At 50.1% G+C, this 24,266-nt stretch overlaps 1 protein-coding gene across 4 annotated transcripts in view; it reads left to right on the plus strand.

The window, feature by feature from the left end:
- The first annotated feature begins 697 nt into the window (after window positions 1-697).
- Window positions 698-24,266, plus strand: part of LOC139051068 (uncharacterized) — a 38,524-nt gene continuing 14,955 nt past the window's right edge. Inside the window, exons 1-6 of one of the 4 annotated variants that reach the window (XM_070528136.1) lie at window positions 698-764; window positions 1,186-1,338; window positions 5,394-6,445; window positions 7,684-7,948; window positions 10,583-11,020; window positions 23,862-23,963. In XM_070528136.1, coding sequence (XP_070384237.1) covers window positions 1,260-1,338; window positions 5,394-6,445; window positions 7,684-7,948; window positions 10,583-11,020; window positions 23,862-23,963 — 1,936 coding nt within the window. In that variant the 5' untranslated portion in view covers window positions 698-764; window positions 1,186-1,259. Of the gene's footprint in view, window positions 765-801; window positions 933-1,185; window positions 1,339-3,813; window positions 4,392-5,393; window positions 6,446-7,683; window positions 7,949-10,582; window positions 11,021-23,861; window positions 23,964-24,266 lie in introns of those variants that run through there. The other 3 variants (XM_070528137.1, XM_070528134.1, XM_070528135.1) reach the window with 3 other exon arrangements.

A 24,266-nucleotide genomic window follows, 5' to 3' on the forward strand; every position in this document is an offset into this window, starting at 1 on the left:
GTTCAGAAATCGCGATACATGCGTCCGACAGCGGCAGCGGGAGTCGTCATAGTCAATATAGTCATGGTCATAGTGACACAGTCATAGTCAATTCAACAGTCGTCATAGGGCTCCTTCTTTGCCGCCCATCGAAACGGGCGCGGAAGTCTGGGTGAAAGCCTGCAAAGCGGCCGAGGTCGTATGTGGCTAGAACTTACACTTACGTAGTTTAGAAACGGGAAACTCTTGGTTTACTTTGGTTTCACAGCGGAATAGCTACGAGGACGAAGATGGTAGCTGTGATTTTCCACATGCATGTGATAATCGGCAGAAATGGAACGGGAAACTACTCTTGCTACAAACGGTAAGGCACCTGGCGGTCAATCTAGGACTCCCTTGCCGCGAACTGACCCTCCTGGTTTCAGAACTCGAGTTGGTCGGCTTATTCAACAGCCAGACCGCTACTGGTTCAGTAATTGACTATTTCCTTTCGCACATTGTTTCTTTTATAAGTGTTCGTCTTTCGTTGGTTGTGCTGCTAAGTTTCGTCGCAACTGTCGGCGTATTCTTCAAGGGGAGATGTGGTGATAGCGCCTATGGCACGTGTCATGTGTCCACGTTATCTGGCGCTGTGGCCCTGACGTAGGAAACGTCTGTGACGTCACTTGCCACATGAGTGCTCTCGATATATGTAGGCTGCTGGCATGAAATAAAGGTTGTTATCGCGCCATCCGACTCGGTGCTCAGTTCTTCCCTGCGGCCAGTCCGGCTGTGCCCGGCATACGGTAAGGACCGCAACGCCACATACTTTTTCTTCGGACTCATTGCAACGTGACAATACGGAAATACTCATTCTTCTTACAAACTGCCTACATACGTGTGTTCTATTCTGTAGTTCTTGCAAGCGTTTTCACTTGTTCCGCTTTCGCGGAGAAGGAGCCATACGGCATACGGTAAGGACCGCAACGCCACATACTTTTTCTTCGGACTCATTGCAACGTGACAATACGGAAATACTCATTCTTCTTACAAACTGCCTACATACGTGTGTTCTATTCTGTAGTTCTTGCAAGCGTTTTCACTTGTTCCGCTTTCGCGGAGAAGGAGCCACGCAATAAATGCAGTATTCATGTCACTTCAGTTGGCGCATTGGTCATGTTTATGAATATGTCGTAAGCATTGCCACGTTGGTTCGTGTTTTTGCAGATTTGGTACTGACGCTGCCGCGAGCGCTTCATATGGACGTATGGAATGGTGGGTAAGCCTGACGGCGACGCAGGATGGGGAGTCATCGCAATCCGTGGATCATGCAGTTGATCTGTATGGCCCCGAGATCCACTCGAAGGGCGCCGACCGCTGGTGAGGCTGTTTATGGGTTACGTGTAAAGCAATTGAATAGTTTTTTGTACTCGTATGACTACAAGGAACCCTGTTGACAGAGCAAGAAATGCGCCTACGCTAAAGCTTCCTTTGCACGCCACTTCCAACTCTCATAAAACCTATGGGTTGATTACACTGCTGAACATAAACTTCAAGGAATAAACACAAAGTTTACGCATGGCTACGGCTCCTTTCACAAAAACACAAGGTCATAACGAACACTTTCTGTAGCCTGACAACGCTCGAACATCTGACATGGTTTTCAGTATTATCTCAGATTCATGAACCTACAAGTGCATGCACAAGTACAGAGCATTTTTTTGTTTTCTACAAATCCGCCGCACATCATTGGGGCGGGCTTCGAATGACAGATGCCTATCTAGGTGCGAACAAAGCATAACCATAATCATTTGACATATGAAGAACACATTTATAGGAGAATGCATAAGGAAGGACTTCCAGTTCGCACGTACCAAACGAAACTCTATTCCCTTGATCATTACCACTATCAGTGAAAGAACCATCACAATGACATATGTGAATCGTTAAAACAATAGCACCAGAAATAGGATGAGAATAAAAGCAGCTAGAAATCACCTCACAGTAGCTTACACCCTTTTCTATAGCTCCGTTTCACCGTGTTACAAGGGATAGATTTTACCTGTTCTGCCCTAGCAACCAAGTAACAAAATTTATAAATATTAAATTTTCATTTTAATTTATTCAAGTAATTTATGAAGTATACAAATGCTTGATTGTATCGGACACAGAGGTAAGTAAGGCTCGGTGCTGGTATCCACGAAACGCATAGTCGTAATCGGGTGATTTCTTGAGATGGAGGCCCACCATTTGCAGGTGGACCCTCAATCCGGTTCTGCGTCCGTATTCAGGCTTAGTCCTGACCGAAACTTCCGCCATGATGTACCTGCGTCGACGAAGCGAAGGTCTCAAAAATCGAGGCCTCACCCTCCAAACGATGACATTTTCCGCAGTTAATGGGTGATAGCGGTCATCGTTCTTCGGTAGAAAACGAAAGTCCGTTCAAAGCTATCCTTATCTGCTATTTACATACAAGTAAAAAAAAAACTGAGAGATCGTGACGTCACATTTTTTGAAGGCCCGTGACGCGGTAAGTTGGCTTTACTCCGCCATTTTGTCGGGGTATATTGTCGGCGTGCAACTACACCGGGCTGCGCGGACCTTCCCGCGCCGCAGCGATCCGATCAACGTATCCTACGGCAACGGATACCGCTGCCAGAGTCATGCCGTCCGAGAAATGTGATATAGCTTTAAAAGGAGTTCATAGTGAACCCCGCAAATTGGACCACGAGGCTGGTCCCCGCTACCTTTGGCGCATTTTGTGAAATAAATTTGCATTCTCGCTGTACTGCAAGAGTACGCAGGCAGTGGCCAGCGTGCCACTTTACGTACACACATCACGACACATCGACTTATGGCTGGCCCATCTGCAGTTCACGAGAACAAACACCTATGTCACTAGCGGCTTGGGGCATCGTTTTCCATATTGGGCAACTTTTGGGCTGCTCCTTACAACGGCGATATGACGAGCCACAGCGCGCCGACCAAGAGGACAGCAGAAGAGAACATGTTTAGTTGTCTGGCGGCGTCTTGAGGTGTGTTCTTCTCACGTTAAGTGAAGCTTCGCGGAAACGAAATTCCGTGGTAGCCACCGCGTGGTGCCCAATAGTACGCGCGCATGCGTGCGTCTAGCGAGTTGACCGGGCTCGCTACTTGCGGTCGCCAGCTGTTTGATGTGCGTGCAGGTGTGCGTTCTTCTGTCGAGCCTTGTTCACTCTAACACCGCACCCACCAACACTCGCTTCGCTGAGCCCGTCAGACGCACGGATGTCTGCGCTAAGCAGGCTTAGTCTATTTATTCCTGATAGTCCTATTATAGTCCCTCACAGCAGCCAATCCGGGCGGCAGAGCAGCATCCGAGCAGGAGCCAATCAATACCTCACTCTCTCTGCTTCTTTCTAATCCTTCCGCACGGCTGTATAGCTTGCCACAAGATGCATCGTGAGCTGTCAGAAGCAAGAACACTCTACAATAGTCACTGAATCGCAATGCATATATTGTACGTTCTGAAGCACATGGGTTTCATTCTATGATGGCACGTTAGCACGAATCCACTGACGACGGCAGCAATAATCCCAAATCGTACTTGGTCCGTGGTGCGGAACGCGGCGTACAGCGATCATGCACGCTCGTTTCGCGCTTTTTGCATCTTCGTGTCCCACCCGGCCATAACAACATCCGCGAAAGCACGATCTAGCTAAAGAGGCGGCAAAAAAAAAAGCACGGAGGCTAACGCAAGCCTACGACGCCTCTTTCTTGGAACGAGATCAGAACACGAATCATCACACACATGAACGAACACCGCCACAAAAAAAAAACACGAGTGTCGCCCGACAGCATGGCCCCTGCAGCGAAAACTGCTACGGCACTGCTTCCACACTTTTCTTTCCTAGCGCGTGGACTGGGTAGAGCCTCTCGGTTTTCTCTCCTTCCGCTGTGGCTCCTGGCAACACGAGCACCATTTGATGTAGCATGCCTGGAGCTCTCGGGCTCGAAGACGACGAAAAGAAGAGCAACCGTTCCGGTCAGAGTAAGCAAACGTGCCCCATCTGCCGCATATCAGCCTTCTACCATGACCGAAAGTCCAGCGGGCCACGCGCCTATGGCACCTAGCCCACCAAGAACCGACTGCGGTCAGCAAGCCAGAAGCACGTCTTCGTCGCGAGGAGCCGCAGGGCTCGTTGCTTCGTCCAGCGACATCGACAGGATGTGCGAAGGCATAGGCGCACGTCGCACGGGTAATGTCTTGACGCTTATGCCCATCTGCGCAATTTCGCCGGTCTCTAGTTCGGAATCGATGACCAGCGCCAAGTCTTGGCCCGGGGCGAACATCAAGACGGTGCGCAATTTTGGTCGAGAGAAGTACGCCGGTGAGCGCCATCGAAAGGCCAACAACGCGACCTGGATGGAAATGAAGAAGAAATATGAAGAACGTAAGTAGTCCGTGCTCGTCCACTGACCCGCAGTTGGGAAAATAGAGAACCCTCTGCCCTGAGCCAACATTTCGCCCAGGTTGTGAGGCTTCCGTTCTTCGCCCACTGTATACAATCAATTCAAACCACCTCACGACGACCCCTGTGGTATGCCTTGACATAGAGGCTGGTTAACAATAGGTGAACGCTGATTGCACTTTCAAGCACTTTTTCAAGATTCGACGGATGATATGCATCGTTTAGACACTGCACTTATTGACCTTTCTTTAGAATGTTCGCATGATGCAGTGAGAAACTTAACTTAATATATTTTATAGACAGATAAAAGAGCTTTCTTGATGTTCATTATATAGCACGGTTATAATTTTGATCTCACTAAACCTGGTCCTGGTCAGACACAAATAAGATGAAGTGTATATAGATCCGGTAACATTATTTTATGGGAGGAAACTGTAGCTACCTCTGATAGAGTAGAAGCAGACCCAGCGTCAGTGCTGATGTCAGCGACAGCGTCAGTGCTCACATTATTTTATGGGAGGAAACTATAGCTGCCTCTGATAGAGTAGAAGCAGACCCAGCGTCAGTACTCATGTCAGCGTCAGCGTCAGTGCTCAGAGAGACCGCTGCATTCATATCTACGATATGAATGCAGCGGTCTCTCTTTGCAGCTGCAAACGGCACCAGAGATTTCAGTGCTTGAAACCATTATTTTTCACGGTATTTGTAGGCACAATGCATCTTCTTTTTGTGATGCTCTTGAAATAGTTATCTTTGTCACACTGAGGACGTTGTCTCCATCCGCATAAGTGGATCAAACTTCTCGTTATTTTGCTAAGTTGGGCGTGATATCAGGTCTAGAATTTGAGAGAACATATTCTTACCGTGATTCTGGTATATCCACTGTGTCATTAATCATTGAAAATAAATTGTCTCTGGTAGCCATGCACCAAAGCGTTATAGAACTTATGATTCACCATGCGTGGTCTGTCTCATTCATTTCAGGAAAGGAACAAGACAGGAACACGCGCCTCCACGAAAAGTCATTCGCAATTATGTTCTCCATCCTCTTCGCCATTCTAGCCGTCGTGTTCACTTTGGGCCTGGCGTTCGTTCTGGCACTGCAAGTACGTGCGAAACGATACGGCAAAGCCTCCCCTTCCGCGGGCCCGTTGGCTGACCTCAGCCAACTCTGCACCGGTCTGGGAGCAAATGACTCGTGCCACGAAGCGATCCGGGAGGTACAAAGAGGCATCGACCTCGACGCCGACCCCTGCGGCGACTTCCACCAGTACGCGTGCGGTCGCTGGCGACCATTGCTAGGTGGCGATGGCAGCTACATCTCGCGCACAACGAATCTGTTTAACGGCCTCGTCCACGACACGCTATTGAACGTGTCTTTCGACATCCGCGAAGGCAAGCCAGCGCCGTACGGCCCTTCGATTCACCAGATGGCGATGTTCCATGCCAGCTGCTACTGGATGTTCACGGGCCGCAACTCCGGAGGAAACGTCATTGACGTCATGGCAGCTCTGGGTATTGAGCAAATGTCGTGGATCGCGGTGGCGTCGGCTGAGAGGCTTTTTGAACTTACCGTGAGCATGAGCCTGAGGACTGGACTCTCAGCGTTCGTCGACGTCAGGCTCCTGAAGGGCGAAGTGCACTTTGACATTGGTTCGCCGCTTGTGAAGACCTTCGTGTACAAGCCAGGACTGAGGCAGTATCTAGTTGATACCGTCATTGATCTTGACGTCAACATCAGCGACCCCGTACAAAAAACGCTAGACCTGGATCACAAAGTCGATAGCCTGATTCATGACTCCAGCGAAAGCAGCGTGTTTAGAACGCTCACCGTTAAGGAACTAGTCGATTTATTTCCGCAAGTCAACTGGATTAGCGCTTTCAACACGGACCGCCCAACTGCGCTGGGAAACGTAACAAATGGAACCACTATTGCACTGCGTGGTGTTACTTTCATCAAGGAAACCTTACAGGTATTCCATGAGGAACAGCTTCCAGTGATCGGATTGTACGGTCTTCTCAGTGCACTGTCAAAGGTAAGCTCAATTCTAATCCTATAGTATAAAAAACCATGTTGTTGGATTCACTTTGACGCGGTTGTCACATTCGGAAGCAAAATACCTTTAATGTGAAAATCCTCAAATGCGAATACTTTAGTCCATCAAAAAAAATCACATATATTTTATAAAATGCACCAACGAGAAGCGCTTTCTGTTTACACCTACGTAACCACTTCCTTTTCACCGCATCCGTTGACTGCGCTTCGAAATATGCGTACGGTGAGCATCTACGGACTCGCGTGGCTCACCATCTTGCTACGATAAAAGAAAGGAATTTCAAACGCCTCATAATCAGAGGCGGCTTTAGCATTGAAAAGCACACAGCCCTTTATTAGCCTCAAATTGGAATGACCGGTAGTACTTTCGTTTAGAGGAGCCTATGATGCAAAACACATGTCTGTCAGCACGTTTGCCTTTCAGAGCCTCTCTGTTGACATTATTTACTTCAAGGGGCCGAATTCCCAAAGGTATTATTTGTTCCGTAACAGCTGCTTGCTACTGGCTGATCCCCATTGTTGCAACTTGTCCAACGTCCCAATTGGTTTATACTTGCTCTGAACAATTTTAATAGAACAGGGTTTCTGGTCATCGATCCGAGAGACTGTTACCGCGAAGCAAATGGCAAATTATGTGAGCAGCTCTGTAGAGATGAATTATGGAGTCTGTAAAAGTGTTCATGCTATACTGCCTGTATTTGTGTTTCTATTTCCGTTCTTCATGAGTGCATTAAAAATCCGAGGCCCAATGCACAGATCTTTTCCTTCGTGACTGATCTGTGCTGATTTGCCAAACGCTATGACTAATACGTCCAACGTCCGTATTGGCTGGTGTTCGTTCTTATGAACAGCACCGTCGGAAAAAAAAAATTTAGGGATATATGATTCCAGAGCCCATATCCAAGAAAGTTCTCGCACTATGGTTTTGCATAAGAGTGTCTGTCAGCCAATTGTGGTGTGGGGCATGCGTATTACCGAAGGCAGCCCATAATGGCCAAACAGCTGTTACGTACCAATCACTCTGCAAATTCGACCCGCTCTTCGTTTCCATTGAGTTGGTTTTATTCTCGGTGCAAGCTTTTCAGCGCAACCATTTGTTAACAAAGCCAAATTTATGTTGTCGCAACATGCCAGCCTTACTGGAGAATTCTTTTTTTAATTCTGTATCGCCCTCGTTTTTCTCAAATGCGCGTACATGTTTCGCTTCGTTTTCGACAGGTAATGAAGCTTTCGTACTACGCCCACTATGTGAGCTTCGACCAGCCGTTCATGGGAGTCAGGTGGTGTCTTCGCCAGACGGCGTGGCAGTTCCGAAATCTCTTCCCTGCCTGGTTGGCCAGCAGCTTCTTGCAAAGCAGTTCGACGGCAAGGTTCGTGAAAGCGTTCAACGAGACCATGGAGGTTGTACTGAGGGACAACGTCGTCAACTTTGGCGTCTACCTCGAGTCGACGTTTCTAAGCCGTACATGGCTTAATATCATCGGTACGCTGGACTATCCACTCTGTAGTGCATGTTTGGGAGTTGGAATGGGGAATGATAGGCGTGACATCGAGGTATGGTACCGGATGAGATTGGATAATATTCTGACTGAAATTCACGGAAACCATCCGAGGTGGGCGGTACTTAGAACGCTCGTTCATATAACCATGCAGGCAGTGTTCTCTTAGGATGACTTAATGGATACAAAGGAAAAGGAAACGCGCTCAAAGGCCCTGGAAGAAAGGAATCTTTGTTATCTGACTCATAATTACGCAGGTGGACGATGACATTTAGGGCGGAGCTGCACGTAGGGACTAGAAAACCTCCCGTCTTTAGTCATAACAAGAAACTAAAAAAAATTAATTCGGGGTTTCGTGTGCTAAAACCACGATTTCTTTATGACGCACGCCGTAGTGGGGGACTCCGTATGAATTTGGACTACCAGGAGTTCTTTAACGTGCACTGAGTGTGCGCTTCAGAGGCGTTTTTGCATTTAGACCCCACCGAAAAGCCGCCGCCGTGGCCAGGATTTATTCCCGCGACCTCGTGCGTAGCAGCATAACGCCGAAGCCAGTAAGCAACCGCGGCAGGTCCATGACTGGTCATGCCAAGAAACGGAATTTCTGTTTTCACCTCACAAGAAATTGCTTTTTGTGCGTCGGTGGGCTGAAGAAGGAGGGCAAGTTTTTTTTTCTTCTTTTTGACGCGAAAGCTTCAAACGGGCGGATTGAGCGAGAAAGCCGTCGTCTGTAGCAGCGAAACGGCACCTAAATTCCCATTTACGCGCGACGCCCCGTCACGAATGCGCCTCGACGAAGCAGATTGGGCGAAAGCGTGTTGCGTGAGGGGAGAGGGCATCGCCGCGATGCCACGTCACCGGTGCACGTCGGCGGAGCCGACATGGCTACGCGACGGCGCGGGGTCAGACGGGTTGCCGTCGGCGAGGTAGTCACGTGCGTGCTGGTGCCGCCGTCTCGACCCCGGAAGCTCGCGCGCAGTCCGCATCTCTATCCTCTCTCTCTCTCATACCCACTGGGCTTGCTTGCTTGCTTGCTTGCTGGCTGGCTGGCTGGCTGGCTGGCTGGCTGGCTGGCTGGCTGGCTGGCTGGCTTGGCTTGGCTTGGCTTGGCTTTGCTTTGCTTTGGCAGCACGTACCGCTGTGGTACATTACTCGCGGCGCAAAACTTGGACTACTTGTCAGTTGGTCCCGCAAAGCGGAAACAACGCATCCTGGCGCTTATCGAGGGTCAGAGGAACATGACAACCGAGGACGCCCAGGAAGCTCATGAGGCTATTCAGGAGAAAAAAACTGCTGCTCGTGAGTGTGAGGAAAGGGAGAGAGCTGCCGAGAGAGAACATTAAGTGCTTAGGTGCCCTCAGATGTCGTTTTTGCCTGCATAGAGAAACTTTTATTTACTTAGTTGTTAATGGCTTAGACATACCTGTAAAAGTGAAAATTTATCATATTTATACGTTAATAATTTATTTCTGAAATGATTAACTTGCTTGGGCACGCCATTCGTCAACTCGTAACGACTAATACTAATCTAACCGCTTCCACAGTTCACCACGGCACGTTGGTCGTGAGACGGAGCCTTCGTAAACTAGAAAATAGCCTAAACGTAGGACAGCACCGGCACAACAACCGTAGGATAACATACTGCCTTCAGGTGACAGATAATGTAACTTTTGTGATTCTAGAGTTGTCGGACGTTCTTTGCAAAAGAGAAATCTATGTACAATCTTAACACGAAAAGAAAACAATACTGCAAATTTTTTCGATCTTACAACAGTGACAAATTTTAACTGTTCACGTTGCTACCTTTCGAACTTCTTACGGGCTGTGGCGCCCTTTTTTTTGTGAAACTTTGAATGGCAGCACACGGTAACGCGTGGCAGCGCATGACCACCGAGATTACCCGACCACACGCAGCATTTCCGCACATGCACCTTCGGAACAGGCATAGCGTTTACCCCATGGTAGCAGGTGATTGGAAATGTAGAAGCGCGCTCCTTTATAGGCCCAACTTCTCAGTGACTGAATCACCTAAACCTCCTAAAAGAGCTGACCTTAACAGTCTGTATTCAATCTCTCCTTGCGCCTCGCTGTCCCTATTAAATCGAAAACAAAGTATCTCGCCAAGTTTCTGTCACAGATGAAACCCGACGTAATAGTGCAGAGGCACTTGCGTGCCGTTGCTGAGGACGGGGTTGGAGGTGAAAATCCAGGCCGTAGTGGCGGTATTTCTGTAAGTGCAATACTTCGGTTCACGCGCATCTTCAACTACCCTCAGAGTGTGAAAATTAATCCGCACGATCCTTCACCCTACCTCCCTAAAGACGTCCGTCTGAATCATAACTTGTTGCCAGGCTAGTTGGTTCCTATCGTAGACTAATGGCAAACGACTAACTAGCAAAGTGATAAGAACAAGTAACTTAGACAAGCGCTTAGGGAAAACAAACAAACGCGGACGAACAGGAATGTTTTCCCCTTTTACTTCCTCTTATCTCGGCTCTAGCCTTGGTTTCGCTGCCAGAAACGTTTATCGGTCTGCCATAGTCTGTGCTCCCTTTGAAATGCTGAAGTCGACAGTGTAAGCGTTCGCACATAGTACGAGGCTCTCCATTCGTACCCAGGGGAACCCAGCAACGTCCTTGCCACGTCTACAGAGCCGCTTCCGGCGGCGATGAATGATACGTTCCTGCCCAACATGGCGGCCGTGATAGCAGCGCGGGTCGGCACTGCCGACAGAGAGGAAGTCTTCGTCGAGAGCGATGCCTTGGTCCTAGGCCGACTCGGTTACGGCGAAAGGCGCGAGGCAAAGTTTGCCATACCGCCTGCCTTGGTCGCCTCCAGAGGCTTCCTGTCCCTTCAGGTCCCCGAGGTTGACGTTGGCATGTTCGCGCTTCGCTACCTGATCCTGAGGGCGATCTACGAGAGGGCGGCCACGTACCAAGACGCTGGGGTCCCGGCAGCTTCAAAACGTGCTGTCGGAATTACTAGCATGCCTGACTACGTGCTGTCCTGCTTTGGCCAGTCGTTCAGGAAAAGCCTCAACAAGAGCCTCGATGAAGGTGAGCCTACTGCTTCTTTCATAAGTATCACTGGCTGCAAGCAGATTGGAAGCATTGCATCATGGTACTTGCCGTGTCCGCAGAGCGACACTGTATAGAATCCATAAACAAATGCAGAAGAGAACCACAGTCGGCATTATAACATCAAGCTCTTCTAAATCGTTTCTATTCCATTGCTGCAATCAGCACCCCGCGATTGGTCAAACATTTTTCTCGCCATTCCATCTCTCATTTCTGTAGCACGCCGTCCCGAAAACTGCGAGAATTCACCTCGTCAACGGGACGTGTACGCAAGAAATAGACATAATTATGCCACACAAAATTGACTTTTTTTTCGGATAGCCAGGGCCTGCTTCATTCCAAAAGGAACAGAAGATGGCTATCCGCCGATCCCTGTGGCATGCGCTACACTCGGCGCTGCCAGGCAGAATGTATTTGCGTGCCACAAATATTTTCGCGTGGCAGTATAACGTTGTCGAACCCTTCCGGCACGTAGACAACGTCACTCTGCCAACCCTTCACTGATCATCTGTTATAGCAGCATCTTTAACCTTCCGTTCCACGTCGCGGCGATTTTCGACCAGCCACCGCCAACTATGCAAGCGGATCGGATCAGTCACAGACGCCGGCGCCGCCCTTCTCATCCGGTTTTTTTTTGCTTTCACTGCGCTAGCTCGCCCCCATCCAAACCCTCTGCACTTCTGCCTGCTCCTCCCCTCTGGTCAGCCAATCAGTTAAAGGGACACTAAAGCGAAACGATAAATAAGTATAGACTAATGCAGCATTGTTTGAGAACCCTGCAGGCAGTCATTTCAAAAAGACAGTTTGATTATTAGATGAGAAAATGAAGTTCCAAGTATCAGTATTTGAATTTCACGCCGAAACCCCAGTGCCTGTACGTCAGCGTGACGTCAGGGATTCCAAAGTATGTTTTCGCATTTGGGCCGCGTTGGCTGAATAAAGCTTCCCGAAACTTGCCATGTTTAATACTTGGTTGCTTTAGAACACAATGTAGTCAATCTGTACCGCTATATATAATTGGTAGGCCCTAGAAGATGCCATCAAAATCCAAGACGTCACTGCCCCCAGGTGCGGGAACTTAAGTAGGCGTCGCCACCAGTATTTCGTTTTTGCGCTTTTTCTGGCTTACCAAACGTCTTATCGTTGTAAGAGTGGTGTTTTTGGTATTGTAGAACGGTGCTTTACTGATGCAGAAGAAATCATTTTTCCCTTTAGTGTCCCTTTAAGCAAAACCTGAGGACACCTGAGCACTTCTGATGAGTTGTGAATGCGAAAGCATTAATGCCCAATTCAATGTCGCTCAGCGGCCCTCAGAGTCTTGCACTGCGAGCAGTTACCATAGCGGTACATTCTGCACGAGCCAGGTGGCAACGCCGCATGCCCCCAACGTCCTGCGCAACGAGAGGCTGAGGAAGCAGCAGCGGCCACCAAGGGCGGCAAGCGCGCGCAGCAGCTAAGCCCAGTGAAAGAGAGGGAGAGAGATACGGACCATCGAAATGAAGCCGCCATGGCTGGGACCGAACCAGGGACTTAGAGCTCAGCAGCACAACACTGTAGTCGTTACCGCGGCGGGTTCCTGCTGCATTCTGTTGACTCCGTCTTCTACAGTGAGGCGCCACGGCAAAAAAAAAAAAAGCTGCTTCGCACGGCAAGGGAACTGCGGTTTAAATTTAGGGTTCGATTTTCCTGCGCAAGTGTTGGCCATGGCAACAATGAGGAGATCAACACGGAAACTGCCTAAGATTTCAATACTAACAGCAGAAAATTATAACTTCGTAAGGTACCCGGCCCAGCTGTCATAATAACATACGCTGCAGTCATGCCCTCCTTGTCACAATGTTCTAAGCGTTATATATCGTGCCCTTACGTGTGCGCCAACGCTTAGAACCCACCAAAGCCCCCATACTGCTTGCAAGTAAGGTCACTTGGCGTGCGTTTGCAGACGCTATCGAGTCCTTGATGGGAGGCCGCTGGGCAGTGGCCACGGCCATGGCAATGACTGACAAGGACTCTGTGACGTCCCGGCGCCTGGACGCTCGCTCTCTTCGAAAACTGCTATACCTGGTGCTTTGCGCTTCCGGATGCGGGGACCCAGACGACGCCAACCATTGCAGGGACATGTCCCGGACTATGCCGGACTTTATCCACGCGTACGGCTGTGCAGAAGGCGCAGACTACAAATGCAACTGCAGCGCCGCGAGCAACTGCGAGACGCACTTGCCGTCCGTATAGGGCGGTGGGTCTAGTTAGGCTTCACTTGGTCTAGTTAGGCCTCACTTGGTGCCGGCCATACCAGGGGTTACAGGTTCCATCTGGCCGTGAAGCACTCCGAACCCTGAGCTCATGCTCCGTTTTTGCACTTTGTGACCGTCACTTTCCAGCGAGTAAAATATTTTATTATATAATTAGCGAATAAAACAATAGACGCAGTGCACACGTGAAACCTAAATGCGCCGGTGACAAAATTTGTGATTGAATGTTGGATGTGGCGACATTTCTTTCAGGAAATTAAGGAAGAAGTTGGTTTGCTCTTCTAGCGCCTCCTATTGAATATTACATTGTATATTATGTTGTGCTATAACACAGCCCAATACAGAAAGCCGTATATTTAGAGCAATATACAAACACTGGAATTATACCTGGAGTCAAAAACACTACATAGAAAGCAAAACTCAAGCAGTCGGTCAAAGAAGTTGCGGTTCGCGACATCACTGTTGCAGGTAGAACAAGCTCTCGTCGAGGACAGGAGTGTCCATGTTGCCATCTTGAGACTACTTCCAACTATACAGCAGGCGCTCGGTATACGGAAATCGCTTAAGCGGAACAACATCGACAGGGTTGTTTGGTTTTGTATTAGGGCAATGCCAAAATAAATGTTTGTTAAACGGGACAGTATATTTCTCCAACTCTGGGCAAACGGAGCTCAATATATTGCCCAAAATGAAGCTGTGCAGCAAATATCAGCGGCGCTGTTTGCACCTTTCCTTTGTGGGTTGTTTTTTCACCAGTTCTCGAAGTTGTGGCCAAGGTGTGCGTTTGCTCGCTTTTGTTTGCGCCGTGGTTAGAAACACTACCCTGGTTATAGCTTAGCTCTACGGTGGTTGTGGTTAACTGTGGTTTCTTTGTGCTGACAATGTCGGGGAACTGTGAGTTTTCTTTGCGTTTCAGATGGTGGCACGCAGTCACCAGCACAATGCGTTCATGCTGGAGGCGACGAGGGTTGTGATTGCTTCGATAACGGTTGCTTCACTGAAACAGCTATCCTGTGACTTGAATGATTCTTTCTTTTCGCAGTTATGTTTCATGCTGCCAGCTATAGTGAAGCGTCTCTGCGCAAGTAGAAACATTGCAAGAAGAAGCTTTGCTAGCAGAACTGCTGTATATATCTGCTGTTGACAATAAAGTTGAATGATGGCGACAAAATACTGGTGAAATGAGATTAGTGGATGCAGACGACACTAACGAAGTCGCCCTTGTCCCATGCCGTCTGCGCCCTTTGCATCTTCCACCTCATTTCCCAGTAACACGCTGCAATTATTCAATATGTACAGTCAACTTGCCTCACCCTAACATCTCCTGACAATAAAGTATCTGTCCGTTTCAAATATAAGCTAAATGTAACTCCTTTTAAATAACACCTCTTTACCTGGTCCCTTGACGTTCTGTTTAACTATTGCCGATTGTACTACATGATATAAGCGTTCCCGGTTTGGACGGTCCTGTTTCGCCTAAATATGAGATTGTCAGGTAAATAAGGTGTTCCTTTTCGTTTCAGTAAAGAACGGAACCATTCTGAATTCTACTCGAGGAGGTTGTGCCATAGATTACCTGTAGTTAGATCATATTACCCAAGGTCAAACGGGTCAATGCCTGTCACGTCAGAGGGAGCAGTTTGGTCCAAGCGACAGGGCAATTACAGAAGCATCCAAGGGGTTATGTTGCTAGGAGAGCCGTCTCTGCCGTGGTTTTACAAGGAAGCTTTCTTTGCGAGCCTTGCGAGACTTTGATGACCGTGTCTTGCTGAACAGCTCAGCACCAGGGCATTGTAAAGCTAACAATTATCTTATGTAGCCGTCTGTTCCCAGGCTCAGGTGAAGCGTATTTTTTCTTTCAATGAGAGATCTGACTTGGAGATGGTGGTTGATAATGACGATGACGAGTTTTTTAGACACTGGTGAGATTTCTTCCTAATTCATGAACCCTTTCTTGACTCTTCAGAGAAAAAGAGTAGTAACAGCTGGGAAGGACTTAATGAGTTGGGGCATACGGATGTCCCCACTCTAGGGACATCCACCCCTATAATGTTGTGCGGATGGCCAGCTCTGTTCTTTGCAGAATTACGCCTACGGAACCTACAAACGCAATCTAAACATCGTACTGCCACAACTAACCGCCTTGAAGCTCATACTTAGTTCATGCGAAGCTTCCTTTCCTAACACATATTTCATCGATTACTTTATTTCTTTCCAACTAATTCGCTCAACAAGGATTGGCGCGTCTGACTGGTCATGTTGTCACCGAGTAAAGTGGGTGGACCCCGGAGACAGTGCAACTCGCGGTCACATAGGTCACGTAGGTCATATGGTCAGAGTATTAGCGTCTCTAAGTCTCGCCGGGGCGACACGTATTCGTTATCTTCCAAAAGGGACTGCAGAGAGTGAACAGTTACACACCTGTTACTGAGAAGCCAAATGACAGGAACCTTGTGCGATGGAAGAATAACGGGAAGAGTTCTATCCGGCCATTCGGAAATAAAGGGAAATTTCCCGGATCACGTCTGCACTTCTTGCAGCGTAGCTGACCCGGATACAGTCTACACAGATGTCGCTCGATGTGGTGCTGACAAATACGCCCTCGCAGTGGTAGGAGCGGCTGCAAATCAAGGGCTTGTGACTTGCGCCACGGCTAGAGTTGCATCTGCGAATACCGCAAAAGCTTCAGCCATCGCGCTAGCTATTAAAACTAAGGACGCTCTGGGACAATCGTCGATAACTCTTACAGATTCCCAAGTCGCATGTAGACTATTCCTCACCGGTAGGCTACCACACAGCACCACTCACCTATTAGGATCCAACCTAACGCAGAAACACATGATCGTCTGGTGCCCGGGTCACGCAGGACTCGAGGGCAATGAGAGAGCCGACGGCGCAGCTCGTGCTTTTGTCAACCGAGCGGCCGACCACTCTGACGAAAACCCCTTTTTACCACGAGAAATCCTTGAGCACCAGCGGCGCGAGCGAAGAAAGTACAGTCCACCACACCCTGACCTATCCAGGCAGGACTCTTATGACTGGCGCCGAATACAGACGTACACATTTCCAAACCTTTATTTGAAAAATTCCATTCACCCAACGCTGTACAGCGCTCGCTGTCCTTGGTGCGGAGGCCGGCCAACTCTCGCCCACATTACGTGGGACTGCCAGAACAGGCCACCCAAAATTAATACACCAAAAATAGCCGGCAAACTTTCCGGAAGGGAGCAGTGGGAGACTTGGCTCGCCAGCGAGGATCGGGAGATGCAACTAGCGCTTCTCGACCAAGCACGGCGGACCGCTCAAGCCAGTGGGGCCCTGGACTAGGGGCTCCACCCACTCGCTTTCTGCATTTTTTTTTCTTTTAAATAAACGTTTTGATATATTGATATATTTGTTAAGAACTAGTTCCCTCAGTATCGTGTCCGTGTGTTAAGACAAAACTATCATCATCACGATTGGCTCCAGCGTCGTCGTCTTCTTCCACAGCTGGTTCGTTGGCAACCCTCGGCGCTACCACGCGAACGCGCTCGTGCCACTGTTCCCGCATTCGTCGTCTTCAATAATTAGGAAATACAGATGCAACCAATTTTACAGCGAAGCTGTTAAGAGATAGATAGATAGATAAACTTTATTAAAATAATAATAAAAGAAAAACAGCTAATGGTCGGGGCCCTTAGTCCAGGGCTCCGCTGGCTTTTGCCATCTTCTCAGCTCTCTTTATCAGCTTGAGCTGGTCGTCGAGGGCCGAGCTGGACAGCAGTGCCTCCCATTGCTCCCTGGTGGTGTTCGTGTCTGGGTGTTCCATGTTGTGTAGTGCGCACTCCCACGTAATGTGGTATAGGGTTGGTGTGGCCCCACACCATGGGCATTCGTCCCTGTAGGCTGTGGGGTGTATCCTATGTAATATGTGCAAGTTCGTGTAAGTGCCTGTCTGGAGCCTACGCCAGGCAGCGGCATCCTCTGTGTTTAGATTTCGATGGGGTGGTGGATATAGCAGACGACGCCCTCTGTGGTAGTTGACGATTGCTGAATACTCGAGGTCGACAGGGTCCAGGTCTTCTGCAGCCGGCGTGTTGAGTGCTCGGTTATGTACAAATCCCCGAGCTGCTCTGTCGGCCTGCAGGTTGCCCGTGATGCCTGTGTGGCCCGGTATCCAGATGATGGTTTGGATGGTGAAGTCCTCAGGGTCCTCCTTGAGTATTTCGGCTAGGACTTGTGCAGCAGGTCTTCCAATTCTTCCCTGTAGGAAGTTGCGGCAGGCCCGCTGGGAATCCGTGAGGATCGTCAGTGGTTGGTTTGCGTGTAGGCCCTCGCGGATGGCTAACGCGATGGCCAGCTCCTCGGCTTCCGTAATCGTGCAGGGGCGGGTCGACGCAGCGGAGGTAACGTGGGCTCGGTAGTCGCATGCCACCGCAACTGCGCCCTTGTTGTTCGTGCCATACATGGCAGCGTCCGTAAAACGGGCCGTGGTATTGAATCTGAACACTTTCTCCATGTACTGGGCCCTTGCTCTCCTCCTGCCGGAGTGTAGGCTAGCGTCCATGTTGCGCGGTATCGGGGCAACATGAAACCTGTCCTGAACGTGACGAGGTATGTAACAGGTTTCTTGGGTTCGTGTTGTTATTTCTGCGAACCCCAAGGTTTGTAGGACCTGCCGGCCCGTGCGAGTCCGCGCAAGTCTCTGTTGTTGCGAGACGTAATGGGATTCTGCCAGTTCGCTGAGGGTGTTGTGCAACCCTAGCGCCAATAATTTTTCAGTCGATGTACTCATCGGCAGGCGGAGAGCGGTCTTCAAAGCCATCCTTAAAAGTGTGTCGGCCTGCTTCGTCTCGGACTGTGTGAGGTGGTAGTAAGGCAGGCTGTATGTGATTCTGCTCACCACCAGGCTACTGACCAGTCGCAGGGTGTCGCTTTCCTTCATGCCTCTGTTCTTAGATGTTACGCGGGAGATCATGCGTGATATCGCCTTGACACTGGTTTTGAGGAGTGTAAGGGTGTGTGTGGCCCGCTGGTTAGATTGCAGCCACATGCCCAGCACCCTCAGCAATGGCTTCTCTGGTATGAGGCCCCCGTTGAGGCGTACCTCGAGTCTTCTTGTTGGGTCTGTGGGGACTGTGTGGTTACCCCGGCCTCGCCAGACTCGTAGGAGCTCAGATTTCTCGGGGGAGCATTGTAGTCCCCGTTGGCTGACGTATTCCTGGATGATATTTGCTGCAGTTTGCAGCCGTTCTTCTTTTTCAGCGAGGGACCCTGTTCTGGTCCAGAGTGTTATGTCATCTGCGTAGATTGCGTGCCGAAGACCTGCTACGTTCTGCAGTTTGTTTGCGAGACCGATCATGGCGACGTTGAACAGCGTGGGAGAGATGACAGCACCTTGTGGTGTGCCCTTGTTGGGAGGGTGGTACACTGGAGTCTGGATCTCTCCCATCTTCAGCTCCGCCGTGCGGTGGCTCAGGAAGCTCTGAACATACTTGTACGTTCGCTCGCCGCAGTTGGTGTTGGCCAGCCCTTCTAGGATCCCTTGGTGGCTGACGTTGTCGAAAGCCCCTTTGATGTCGATTGCTAGGAGGACGTGTTCGCCGCTGCGGGAAACGTTACTGAGGACTTCTTCCTTGATTTGGAGTAGCACATCTTGTGTGGACAGGCCTGCGCGGAAACCGAACATGGTGTCCGGCAGGTGTTTATCTTCCAAGTGTTTCTGTAGTCTTGCGTTTATAACTTTTTCGTACACCTTGCCGAGGCAGGACGTGAGCCATATGGGCCTTAGGTTTTCAATTGCCAATGTCTTGCCCGGTTTGGGGATCATGATTATTCGTGCGTGTTTCCACATCGCCGGCACCGTACCTTGTTCCCAGTGTTGGTTGACAAAGGCCGTGAGCGCGGAGATAGACCTGTCGCTCAGGTTTCTGATCATCGAATTCGTGATCTGGTCCGTGCCCGCCGCTGTGTTACGGGTGGTGGCTGCGATGACCGCTCTCATTTCGTTTTCGGTAGTAGGTTCGTCCATTAGCGGGTTGGGTTGTCCGGTGTAGGGTGTTCTACATGCTTGTGTGGGAGTGGGATCTCCATAGCACTTGGTCTTGATGGCATCGATGAGGTCTTGTTGGCGACCTGGGTAGGTGTGTAGTAACCGTTCCAGAGCCCTGTGTCCTTCTCCTTTGGTTTTGGTGGGGTCCAGGATGGCTTTGAGGATGTGCCACGTCTTGGCCGTGTCCAGCGTGCCACCGAAGGAGTCACAGAATCTATACCAGTTCGCGGAGGCGAGTTGCATGGCATATTCTTCTGCTTCCGCTGTTATTTGTGCTATGCGCGTCTTCAGTTTCCTGTTATATTTCTGTTTTTTCCAGCGGCGGGTAAGGCCCCGTTCGGCATCCCACAGGTGTAGTAAGTGGGGATCCACCTCTGGGGTCTCTTCTGTTCTGGCGATTTCCTTTGTGTGGCGTTGTTTATGTCGACGGAGGTTGTCGCACCAGTCTTCCAGGTTCGTGATTATGTCGGCGTCTTGTTCTTGGGCTTCCCTGATTTTTCGCCAGTCAGTGATTTTAGCTGTGCCGATCTGCCTGCGTAGGCGTCCAGTCTGTAGTGTTATGTTTAATATGTAGTGATCGCTGCCTAGGTTTTCGAGTGTGTTGAGCCATTCGGCTCGCGTGGTTTGGGTGATCAAGGCGAGGTCGGGAGTGGTATCGCGTGTTACGCTGTTCCCTTCCCTCGTCGGTATGGTCGGGTCTGTGATGAGTGTGAGGTGACACTGTTCAATTAGTGTTTGTAGCTGGAGACCTTTCCAATCCTGCCTCTGGTATCCCCACAGCGTGTTCTGAGCGTTGAAGTCGCCTATGATTACCAGGGGACTGTCTTTAGCGAGGCGGAGAGTGTCCCCAAAGAGTTTCCCTATGTTTGCCCGCCTTTGGCTGGGGGGGCAATAAATGTTGAGAACGAAGGCGCTCCGTTTCTGGTTGCCTTTGTATATTATTTCGAGAAGTACATGTAGTATGTCCACGTCGTCTATGGGTTTGTGTTGTATGGTTGTGATGTTTCTGTCTACTAGTGTGGCTACCTTCCACTTGTCGTCTTGACTTGTGTGGTATTCTTCGTAGCCATGTAGTGTTGGTCGGGTACCGGGCTCTTGTAGGGCTATGACCCCAGGTGGCTTCGAGGAATGAGCGATAAATTGTGTCAGCAGCCCTTTCTTCCTCCGGTACCCACGGCAGTTCCATTGCCAAATTTCTAAGTTTTCTTTGACTTGCCTGTATGGTCTAGGCATTGTTGGACGTTGTGGTCGGTGATGTTACAATTTGGTTCGGTGCTGCTACAGGTGTGGCCTTGTAAAGGTTCTGTCGTAGCGTCTTACGTAGTTTTATGGAGTGAAGCTGGTTCTTAAGCTTGCTGTCTACAGTGGCTTCCATGTGTTTTATTGCTGCCTCTGTGCGTTGTATTGCAGTCTGTGTGATTTGTTCCAATTGGGTGCGTGTAGCGTCCATGAAGGCTTGCATCTGGGTGCGGATGGCATCGACATGGGTTTGTAGGTCAAGGATGTCCTTGTGTGGAGCCATCTCTTGTGGTATTTGTGTGAGCTGTAACACTTGTTGTTTGAGTTGTCTGTTTTCTTGTGCGAGTGTTTGTATCTGTGCGCGCATGGCCGCGAGTTCCTGTTCCAAGTTTACAGATGGTGGCGTCTGTGGTTTTTTATACGAAGGGGAGGCTACTGCTGCCCAGCTTACCTCGTGTTCTTTGGTGGTAGCCCTCTTGAGCGAGGTCTCCTTGGTCTTTAGGTGGTGTTGCTGGGGCCCCTTGCCTTTGAGTGCCGTGGTCGCTGGTGCTGCCTGATGTCCTTGTTTGGGCGTCGACCGGGATCGCCGTCTGGGCGACCGAAAGTGAGACCGGGGACGAGAGCAGGAGCGGGACCTGGACCTCTGGTTGGAACTGGACCGGGATCCGTGGATGCTCGGAGACTCCGAGTAGTCGAAGTCGGAGTCTTCCCGCTCGGAGCTGAACCATCGCGGGCGAAGGTCAGCCGCCTTGGTCAAATGAGTGACCGGGCGGGGCTGTCGTTGGGTTTTGGGTGTGGTGGTGGAGGCAGGTTTCCATCTGGGTGGAATGCGCTTGAGCTTATTGTTGCACCCTGTTGCGGCCCTGAGATGGGGCCCTCCGCACAGGGCGCACTTCAGAACACAAGTGTGTCTGGCGTCTGGATTAATGTTGTTGCAAACGTTGCACGCACGAACCGTTGGGTTGGGGCAGACGTCTGGTCGGTGTCCGGTGATTCTGCAGATGGAGCAGAACTGCCTTGTCGGCTGGTAGTCTCGGCAAGGCATCTCTCCTCCATAATAGTATACAAATCTAGGCACCTGGGGTCCCTCGAAGTGGAGTAGGGCTGTCTGGGATAGTCCGAGCATACGGGCCCGCACGATGCGGACTCCGTGTGTGCGGACCCGAAGATTCGCCATAAGCTCTTCTTCGCCGGTGCCTGCGTCGATGCCGTGTACGACACCTTTAAGCAGGCCCTCGGGTGTTGATAGATACACCTTCACAGGATGTGATCGTCCGTGACAGGTGAGGCTTATAATTTTCATGAGGGTGGCCGCCGTGGCCTCGTGAGGGGTGCTCACGATGATGATGTTCGAGCCGTGTCGCAGGCGGACGATGAAGTCATCCCCCTTGCAGGTCGGCGCACCTCCGGTGGCTTGTACGATCGCCTTGGCCACTTGGTGGGTCTGTAGTTTTCGAACGATGAGGCCCGGGGTCGGTCGGATAATGATTTTCATGTCAGTGCGCGGGAGTGGAGGCGCGCGTCGGCGAGGCCTGCTCCTTGCAGCCGCGTCTTCAGAAATAGGTGTTCCGGCTCCACGCTCTTCGCAGGTAGCTTGCGACGTGGCTTTCGCGGCGGCGGCTGGCGCCTGGGTTAGAGCTAGCCCTAACGGTGTGGTTTTCGATGGCGGGGTTTGCCCGACTGGGTCTTGCTCACCAGTGCATTGTTGTTTTTGCAGACGGCGTTTCCGATGGAGGGAAACGACCGTTTGCCACTGGGATTCTTGATTGTGGAGCTGCTCCGAGAGGGCGGGAGACGGCCCGGGCAAGGCCCCGTCAGGCAGGGGTCTCGGGTGACTCTCGGATACAACTTCCATGGTTTCGGTGTCGGTGGGTTGGTGGGCAATGATGCCTGGGTTTCCCGCGATCGTAGCGTTCCGGGCTGGGTCGCCCCCACAGCTCACCGTAGACACGGTGGCTGCTTGCGGTTCTCCGAGCTCCCGCGCGCCAGCGTTCGGCGTTAGGGCTAACCCTACCGTCGGCGTGGCCGAACGAATAGGGCTCTCGTTGGTCTTAAAACTGCGGCTCACCGAAGTTCGGCTCCGTTGAATCCCCTTGATGTTTGCAAATATTCCGCTGATACCGGTGGTACCAGGAGATTTTGGGCGCTTGGGAAATTTGAAATCACGGAGCCGATGCAAAGCACGTCTGCACGCTTCGAGCTTCTTCTTCTCCTCTCCGCTGTTAAGAGCTAGTTCCCCAGCATCGTGCCCCCGTGTAGACACAAAACTCCCCATACGTGGGCAGATCCCGAGGACAGTGCAATGCTGGACCGATCCGCGGCAGAAGTGACGCTGGCGTTAAGCACTCTCCATACGTGGGCCGATGCCAAAGATAGTGCAATGCCAGGCCGGGCTACGGCGGAGGTGCAGTTCGCCATTAAGGGACTCACATACACAGCTTCGCTGGTCATCCTTCTTCACAGAGTGGAAGGGCACCGAGTTTTGCATTACGTTAAACTGAGGTGTTTCTATCAACGTCTCAAACTTCGTTGATTCCAACAAATGCGTTGTATGTGCCGTAATAGAACCTTTTTTCATAAGTGTAAAGCTAACTCTCCTGTGACACAATTTTCCCAACTAATTGCCGTGTAGTCATTTTTCGCAACAAACCTGTACTAGCGCAGTTTGATTGTCCTACTACATGGATAATGTAGACGAGGGTCTTGCGATAAAACCATGCGAAAGAGACAAGTTCCATAATGTTGTTGTTGCTGTTGCTCTTGTTGCCTCAAAACATAGCTCGTACCCACGTAGGGGATTGGCCACACAGGATGGATTGAAACGTGCACTCAACCAGTGTGCATCTATAGCCCTTTGTCTTCATATGAATGACTACCGGTGTCCCCATTAGCTGGGCAAATCTGCAGAGCAGAGAAGCGAACTTGAGAAGTGGGAAAAGGGTTTACATTTATAAGATATTCTTCTTTCTGACTTTATTTTTCTAAACCCTGATATTTATAGCTAACCATTTCGTGTACATATATTTTTTCTATAGCCAGTCTCTCTAGCTGGTATGCGCCTTGTTCGAAGGTATAGACACCAACAATAAGATTCACTTCATTGTAAGAAGACGCAGAAGAAGAAAGCAGCAGCAGATTCGGAATGGCCGCTCCATCGGAGGCTCCTGCTAGTTATTCCTCAGAGACACGTACGTGCTCGGAAACTATGTCTAATTGAGCGTCGTTCTTTTATCAAGTGTTAGCAGCTTGCATTAAATCCCCATTTGGGGCATCTTTGGCTTCTCTCTGGCATTTCTAGATGTCACGCATGATGCTGAGCCCTCGAGTGAGCCTGAGCGCCCACTGGAATCGCCGAGCCTGCCAGGGGTGCGAGAGATGAGCGCTCTTCAGGACCTCAGCGGTAAGATGAGTGGTCTACAGAGTTAGCAACAATTGGTGGGCTCTACTTTCTGGTGTTTCAGGGCATGCGCAGGTCATTCTCAGAAATTTTTCATCGATGCCAACTTTTGACCTATGCCTTCCTTTTTTATTTAAACAATACTGCACGCAGCAGTGCAACTCAAGTAGGTGAGAGCTAAAGGAGTTTAGTTCGCAACATTTTTGATAGAGAATAATGTTATGAGCCACGCTTCCAGGTAGATGATTCTACTCTTCGCTCATAAGTTGAAAGACTGGAAAGGCGAGAAATATGCTTGTAGTACGA

This window comes from Dermacentor albipictus, chromosome 10, assembly GCF_038994185.2.
Source record: "Dermacentor albipictus isolate Rhodes 1998 colony chromosome 10, USDA_Dalb.pri_finalv2, whole genome shotgun sequence".
Lineage (NCBI taxonomy): Eukaryota > Metazoa > Arthropoda > Arachnida > Ixodida > Ixodidae > Dermacentor > Dermacentor albipictus.